Source organism: Gavialis gangeticus, unplaced genomic scaffold (assembly GCF_001723915.1).
Source record: "Gavialis gangeticus isolate Ggan-Ray unplaced genomic scaffold, GavGan_comp1, whole genome shotgun sequence".
NCBI lineage: Eukaryota > Metazoa > Chordata > Crocodylia > Gavialidae > Gavialis > Gavialis gangeticus.
Window position 1 is genome coordinate 11,014,033 of NW_017729029.1, and position 8,721 is coordinate 11,022,753.

The window sequence follows — 8,721 nt, forward strand, 5'->3', positions numbered from 1 at the left end:
CTGGCTGCAGCCTGACCAGTGCCACATAGAGGGGAAGGGTCACCTCCGTGGACCTGCTTGCAATGCATCTGTAGGTGCATGACAGGGTGTGGTTAGCTGAGTAGCTGGCTGAATTTTATATAGGCAACCCACAACACTTTTTATAGACCTTTTTCAGATCTTTGATTCAGTGTATAGAACAGTGGTTCTCAACCTTTTTTGGACTCAAGGCACCCTTCCATAACTTTTGTGAATTGAGTGGCACCCAATTTCAAAAAATAATTTATACATTGCAGTGCTTACCTCCTTACCCAGGGGCCGGTGGGCAGTAGGGGTGGGGGGATCATCCAGGCACAGGCAAGTCTGAGTCTGGCTTATCTGTTTATCTCATACCCCATGACACTCTTCAAATATCTGATAACACCTCAGGGTACCCTGGCACCCTGGTTGAGAATCAGTGGTGTAGGGAGAGCTTGTGGAATATGATGCGGTGACTTAGTGTCCCTGGAAAGATGATGCTGTTGATAGAAGAGGTCTTTTTGAGGTAGTCGATACAAGGCATGATTCCTATTTCCACAGGAGTTCAGCAAGGCTGTATCTCACCACTGTTTAATATTGGGACTGATTGAAGGATAAGCTACAACATTGGGGGTTGGCCTTTTTGGCAGATGTCTCACAAATCCCTCCCAGAGTGCTACTCCAGTCTCCTTCCCATGCCCAATCTGCTGTTCTGCTTCCTGCCCTGTGTCCCCTGCCCAGTCTGCTGCTCTCCTTGCTTCCTGCCTGATCTGTAGCTATGCTACCCATCCCCTTCCCGATCTGCTGTGTACCACACACGCATGCCTTGGGTTGGCCACACCTGTGCTAAGAGACGTGGGTGTTAGTGATGTTACGTCAAACACTGTTCTACTTTGAGATCTCAGATGCACTAATGACGTTGTCTTCTTGGCTCCTGTTGCTGTGTTGTTGCGGTTGATAGCTGAGCTGGTGGGGCACAAAGCAGCTTGCCCAGGTTTGGTTGTCAGCCAGGAACAAAACAAAGTCCTTGGCTGGAATTACTCGGCAGCCTCCAGCTCTAGATTGTAACCAGCTCAGTATTAACTTGTGGACCTGAGCAGTTGGTCACTGTCAAGTACTTGGGAATCATAGAGTCATAGAATCAATGAGTTGGAAGGGACCTAGACAGATCATCTAGTCCGACTCCCTGCCATGGGCAGGAAGGACCACTGGGGGTGGAGGGGTCATAAGACCCCAGCCAGGTGCCTATCCAGTCTCCTCTTGAAGATTTCCAGGGAAGGTGAGAGCACTACCTCTCTGGGAAGCCTATTCCAGGCTCTGGCCACCCTTACAGTGAAGTAGTTCTTCTTAATATCTAACCTAAACCTATCCTCCCTCAGCTTGTGGCCATTGTTCCTGGTGACTCCAAGGGGGGCCCTGGTGAACAGACTTTCCCCGATTCCCTGCTGGTGGCCCCTGATAAGGGAAGTGCCATAGGCAAGTGTATGAAAGGTGTAGATGCTTAGAAAGCAGCAAGTGCTGCTGGCTTTTGTCTCTTCTGTAGAGACATCTTGACAGCAGCTTTTCCACAAGGCTGGGGCCTACACAACTACAGTGATCCCAGCTTTATTGTACAGCAGTGAAACACTGGTGCTGAGGGATGTTTAAGAGTGACAGATAGATATTTTTTATTCTTCCTCTTTTGTCAGCTTCTCCATAGTAAGTAGCTAGACAAAACCAAAACATAAAATATTTTTGGTCAAATTCAGTTATCTACCTCTGTCATTACTTGTTCAGCTTTAGTTGTTTTCTTGGTAGGGACAAATTAGAATAGAAGACCAACATGACAAATAACGTTACAGAACACGTTTACCTAGGAGTGTCTCTAGATGATCGGTGATCACCACAACTTTGGGAGAATAATAAGATAGCTAGTAATGCACTTCAAATGAATGTCTAGCCACTCTATTAAGGGCCTCACTAGGGATTAGCACTTAGTCTGCAAGGCTATATCTTTTGGCATTTGCCTTGATGGGCCCTGTGACAACAGGCATGATTCTTATGAGGGTGTTGCAAAGTGCTCCCTTCTTTCAGGGTTTGAGCACATTACCACATAGTGCTTCTAGTTCCTTCCATGATGTACTGAGCACAGGGCTAAACTCTGAGACCACGTGATAGCAGAGCTGCAAATAAGATTCCCAGTGGTCTAAATAAAAAACTGAAGGTTTTGAAATACTGATCTTGCTGCATACAGCTTTGGAAACAAAAAAATGTAAGAGTCTGGATGATAAGAAATGGCTGCAAGTCAGGAAGCTCCGTTTCCTCTATTTTCACTTTTTGTTTCTGGTTTTGAATATATAAAGCTATTCAGAACAGTGTTTTAACTTTACTTCTAGCTTTCATTATTTTGTGGGTTTTAATTAGTCTTTGAATATTTTTTAAATGTATGTGTTCATGGGTTAACACAACAGATTTATCCTGGGGCCAAATGAATGGTTACTGGTTAAAGAGCCAGTTCTCACACTGATCTGTGGAACACATGGGGTGTGTGGTCTCTTTCCTTGTCATCTTCAAAAGGGAGTATTTTCAGTCAGGCAGGTGGCATGGGATACTTGATGTAGGAAGGGTATCTTTCTCTAATTAGTTGCTCCACAGAATTAAAGAACTAGAGAATAATTGAGTTAGGATATCTGGATTCTTTTTGGTGAGAAGTAATCTGAGTGAGAAATGTATTCTGTGGGTGTACGTGTTAGTTCCCAGAGGAGAAAGCTAATAGCTCTTTCATAAATGCATCCTTGTGAACAGGGAGTTGGTGGGTTTTGATTTTCTGAAGTCCGTTGCTGGGCGATTCGAATCCTCGCCTGACCTTGGAAAGGTCATCCTGCTCCACATCGAGTTCCTGTTGCAAAGAATGAGGGAGCCACTTGCCAAGGAAAAGATCGAAGACCTCATTACTGGTTTGTGTCTGTCCAGTGCCTGCTGTCATTTGCTGAAGACAGGGATGAATTGGCTTAAATATTGAATCTGTCTCTTCCCTCTCATTACCCCCTACTTTCCTCCGTCCTTTATTCCCTGTTTCTCTTACTTTCTCTCTCACAGGCTGTCTATGACTTGTAAAGAATAGCAACAATAACAGGACTAGATTTATTTCTAGCACAGGCCCTTCTCCATGATTTAGGCTGGGGGTAAACATACATTTTAGCTGCTTTAAAAGGGCGGGGGACACTGCTGCTAGGTAGTGAGCAACAGCAGTTACAAGCTGACTCTTGTTTCCACAATCCTGCTGTGACAAGTTAGCTAAAACACTGCAACTTGAAGCTATTGATATCAGTGCAGTTGTTAAGTCCATCTGTAGTGAGGGTGACCAGTAAGAGAGAAAGGACATACTGACATTTCTGCGCAGTGTGGAGGCATGTGTCACAGACTAGTCCTATCATTGTTAAAATGCATTGAGTGCAAATCCTTGTTAGACACCTTAATGAACCCGAATACGTGTACTTATCATCTGTATCTCCCATTATTCTCTTTGACTGCTCACCACTGTAGAGAAGAAAGTCACTTTTTATTTAGAGGCCTAACTACAATGTTAGGAGATTAATTTGGGGCTTTTAAGTTTAAAAAATGGTAATATGTGTGTGCGAGATGCTGTGTTTTTCTTCTAAAACAGGGGTGGGCAATTATTTCGGCTGGAGGGCCACTTAGTGAGTTTTGGTGAGCTGTCAGGGCCGCAAGGGTAGCCCCGCCCCTTGACAGGTTCCCTGCCCCCTGATTGCCATCTTGGGACTGGAAGTCCCACCTCTGATCTCTGACCTTTGCCACTAGAAGTTCCTCCCCTTGCCCCCAAAAGTGCTCCTTTTGGGAGGGGTGTTTGCCATCTTGGAACCCCCCAAAAGATCATATACTAAAAATCAAACATCCACTATAACATAATTTAATTTTATTAAAAAATATATATATCCTGATTTATATGTGTTTGCATAGTTTATAGAGGTGATTGCATTATAGCTCAAAATAAAGTCTCTTAATAGCTCAAAATAAAGTCTTATATATTGTGTGGGGGGGATGGGGGTGTGTGGGGGGTTTACGGGAGTGTGGGGTATTTGTGTGTGTGGGATTTGTGGGGGGGCAAGTTTATGGGTGTAAGTGGGTGTGGGGTTGTGTGTGGGCCTCTCCCCCCTATGGTGCACAGCTTCTTCTGGCGGCAGCAGCAGGAACAGCAGGCAGCAGGCCCTTGGGGTGCTCATGGCCTGTGCCAGGCAAAGCCCGCTGGTGGCTCTGGCTGAGTCCCAGCAACTGCACATGGCAGCATGGAGCCCACCTGGCCCACTGGTGCCCACCTTCAAACCAGACCAGGCTGGCTGCATGCCAGCATGTGGTGTTCCCAGCACTGCAGGTGGGAGCTGCATGCCATTGGGCCATTGGGCTGTTTCACCCCATGCCTCCATGTGGGGCTTTCAGCACTCCAGCAGGGAGCCACATTTGGAGACACACAGCCTTCCTGGCCTGATGGTGTACAGACTGGGTGCTACGGGGAGCTGTGCACCATTTGGCCAGGTGGGCTCCATGCTACCACATATGGCTCCCCACTAGAGTGTTGGCATCCCCATGTAGAGGCATGGAGCCAACCCGGTCTGGTCCCACACATCCCCACACCCACCTACACACCTGACACGCACCCCCTCCCTCCTGCAGGCAGGAGCTCCCCTCCCCACTCACCAACTGTCCAGTCACGTGCCATCACACTCAGTGTGTCCCCATGGGGGTCCCAGCTGGAATGCTGGAAGCCCCATGGAGGTGGAAGCACAGAGCCCATCTGGTCTGATGGTGCATGACCTCTGAAAGCCCACCTCCTGTCAGCTTTCAGAGGGGCTGGTAGTAGTTTTTTTTGAGGGGCCCCATGGGCTGGATAGAAGGGCTTCCTGGGATAAATCTGGCCTGCAGGCCATATTTTGCCCACCCATGCTCTAGGACAGGGGTCTCCAAACTTTTTTGATTGTGCACCCCTATCAGTAAAAAAATTTTGAGCACACACCCCCTATCAGTAAAAATTTTTCGAGCATGCACCCCCAATATATGTGTATTTATAGAAATAGAAGTTCTAATATTTTCTTCCCGCACCCCAATGGATCGTCTTGTGCACTCCCTGGGGTGTGTGCACCCCACTTTGGAGACCACTGCTCTCAGAGATGGCAGAGCTACAAGTCACTACCTCCTTGGCTGGAGCTCTTGCTATGTGTTTGCCCACATTGTTTGTGAGTCTAGTTGTCAGCATGGCCTGTCATCCTCAGATATTTCTAAGGTGTCTCTCGCTCTTCTCAGGTCACTACACAGGAAAACAACTGTCAGCTGAAACACTGAACCAGCTGCACATCATTCTGTGGGACAGAGCTGCCAAGAACTATGAGGTTTGGGTCTAGATGGGAACTTTGTTCTTTTCTTAAAAGACAAGTGGGTTACTTTTCTTGGCTTGTTTCCTGTGTGTTGTGTCTGTTCCTGGTTGGAGATAAATAATCCTAAATGTTGTGCTCCAGCTGGAGTTTGCTTTATTTCTAGGCAGCAACTTACTCTTTTACATCACATTTAGCAACCCGAGTGTGGTCTTGTTTTAGGAATTTTGCTCAGGAGTATAATTATTGTCCTGCTAAATTTAGCTGATAAGTCCATCACTACCTGATGATTCAGAAGAGGGTATAGGAACCTTATAATAAATAATTCACTTATCAAATAATCTGCCTGTGGATAGTCACTTTCCTAACCCCTATCAGTTGGTGATGGACTAATGAGGATTTTTTTCCCTTAGCTTATGTAAGGTACTGGTGGATGTTTGCATTATTCATATAAATATCCAATTCTTTTTTTGAATTGTAAAAAACTCTTGGACTTAGTGATGTTTTGTGGCATTGAATTTCATTGATTAATTATAGGCTATGCAGAGAAATATTTTTCCTTTAGCAGCCTGGCCATCTGCTGCCTTTTTTGCTCAGTGCCTCAGCTTCCCAGATGATATTTCTGACAGGCGCATTCATTTTTGTGCAAGAAGGTAGAAGTTTTGTTTGTGTCCCTGAGTTTAAGTGAATTTTAAAGGGCTCATAATTCTTTAAACCCCACTTTTAGAAACAGAACATTGTAGGGACAGGTGAAAATGGATTTTTTAGTAATGCCCATGTAGCCCAGAGAGTTATCATGAAATAACCAAGGATTGTCAGCTTGTCAACTGCTCTCTGGAACTGCACATGTGTCCATACTTACTCTGTGGTGAATGAAAGTGAAATTGTGGCAGCTAACCCCTCTTTCACTGGGGGTTAAGTTACCACACATTGGCTTCCATTCACCACGGAAGAGGCAGAGGGGTCCTGCAGACAAGTCACCCATCCTGCAAACCCTGATTAATTTCAAAGCAGGTCTGTTCTGAGCAGTGAATGAGGCAGGGTCCTACTGCATATACATCTGTGTAATTAAGAAGGAGCAGTCAGTCATATAATTGATGGCTCTGATCATATTACATGAGGAAACTCAGTTTCTTGACTTTGCAACCATGATAACATTTTGTAACATAGCATCTTATGTCATTTTCAAGGCTTGTAAAAAAACAAACTGAAGAATGCAAAAATTCCATCATGTAGCTTCAGGATGATATAAGATGGGCTGTTAACGAGACTGGAATCCTCAGATTCATCACACAAGTTCCTGCCACTTGAAGTAATAGAGTAACTCACATCAGTAGCGGGTTTCATCCTTTTCTTTGGACTAGCGTGAGGGGGATGGTACATTCACCTTGCCAGTGGATTTTACAGCTGTTTGCAGAAGCAGAAACTTCATAGTTTCATAGTTGGTAGGGTCTATGAAACTGTTGAACAAACATATGATCAGGGGATCATTTAGCTGACTTGTGAGACTGCAGACTCTAGGGTCCCTCTCAGGATCTAGAGGGGTCTGTATTCTAATAAGCACAGATTCTTCTGCCTCTTACCCAGAGTTTGAGCCCTTCTTCCCCATCTCCTCCAATCTGATCCTGGTCCAGTCCCATCTCTTCCTCACACTTGGCTCATGGACCCAGTCCTGTTCTTGTCTACCTAGACCCAGTTTCTAGTTCTTGGCTTCTTATTCTAGTTCCTGTCTGCTTACCCAGCAGCCCTTGTCTCCTTCTCCTCGCTTGGTTTAAGTCGTAGTTTTCTTCTCCATTCCTGGTTTCTTACCCTCCTGAGTCCACATCTAGTTCTACTCTTCTTGCCCAGTCACTCTGTTCTGCCTTTGTTCCTTATCTGCTCAGTCCCTTCCTTCTCTGTCCTCTGGCACTTTAAAACTGAAGAAATGAGGAAAAGACAAGGTGCTTCAACCCAAAATTATTTCAAATTGGTTTTACTTAGTAACGAAATGCTGTAACATGGTGGTAAATATAGCAGCTCCAGGAAAAAAAACTGTTGTTCATTCCATTAGAGCTTAGATAGCTGTGTGACTTTCCTGAGTAATGTTCCAATTATGGGGATTTTCAGAACAGCTAAATGATCACCTGATCATATGTTTCTTCAACACTGCGCCTCAAACAAACTGTGGAAAGACAATTCTTCAGTCATTTACGAGGACACTAAATTCCCACTGCTTGAGGAGCACTGTTTAGGAATTACTTAATATAGATGAACAGGCACATACAGAAGGAAAAACTGTTACTTACCTACATACAAATTATAGTTCTTTAAGGTGTATTATGCACATGCATATTCCATGACCCTACTACTGTGGCACATAGTATTGTCAAGATTGTGATGGCAAAGAAACTGAGGATTGGTTGGAGTGGCCAGAACTATTTATTTTCTTGCACAAGGATTTTTGTGATGAACACAGTACCCCAAAAAGAACTGCATGTTACCAGCTGCTGCCTCAAGTACACTGGACAGCCACCCGCTTCTGGTGAAATACAGGGGCAATTCTTTATTGGGCAAAAGTTGCCTTTACCTCCCATTCCATTACTTGCTGTGGATCATAAGGGGACCATTTCTTTCTTGAGGCAGTGATTCTGTTTCCTATTTGTGTCAACTCTCTACAAATGAACCAATCTTTTTTCTCGATCATTTGGTGCTGTTTGAGTGGAAAAGGTTACATTAGAAATGGTAGTTATATTTAACATGTGTGATTATCTGAATATTTTGGTTGGTCCCTCTGAAGTCTGTAATTTAGCCTAGGAAAATATAATTTAGACATCATTAGCCTTTTTTGTTTGTTTTTAATTTTCTAGGCAAAAAACTACCCTGAAGCTCTTCAGTGGTACAACTATTCTCTCAGCTTCTATTCATCTGGGCAGATAGATCAGAATTTGGCTAAGCTGCAGAGGAACATGGCTTCCTGCTATCTTCATCTGAAACAACTTGAGCAGGTACTTCATTCATATAGCAGTGCCATTGGGCCTTGATTAAAAATTCTGAAAGGGCGAAGTCATTTCCAGAGGTGCAGGATTACCCCAGCAGTCAATGCTAATGTTTTAAAATAAAGTTTTGTATTATAGTTTCAGAGTTTCATAGTTTGTAGGGTTGGAAGGGACCTCAGCAGATCATCAAGTCCGACCCCCTGCCATGGCAGGAAAGAGTACTGGGGTCAAATGACCCCAGCAAGGTGTACATCTAGCCTTCTCTTAAAGACCCCCAGGGTAGGAGCCAGCACCACTTCTCTTGGAAGTTGGTTCCAGATCCTAGCCGCCCTGACAGTGAAGTAGCGCCTCCTGATATCTAGCCTAAATCTACCCTCTGCCAG

At 44.7% G+C, this 8,721-nt stretch overlaps 1 protein-coding gene across 1 annotated transcript in view; it reads left to right on the forward strand.

The window, feature by feature from the left end:
* Positions 1 to 8,721, forward strand: part of TEX11 (testis expressed 11) — an 88,399-nt gene that overhangs the window by 42,833 nt on the left and 36,845 nt on the right. Inside the window, exons 13-15 of the mRNA XM_019521251.1 lie at positions 2,782 to 2,933; positions 5,296 to 5,381; positions 8,210 to 8,347. Of these exons, the coding sequence (XP_019376796.1) occupies positions 2,782 to 2,933; positions 5,296 to 5,381; positions 8,210 to 8,347 (376 nt within the window). The remainder of the gene's footprint in view (positions 1 to 2,781; positions 2,934 to 5,295; positions 5,382 to 8,209; positions 8,348 to 8,721) is intronic.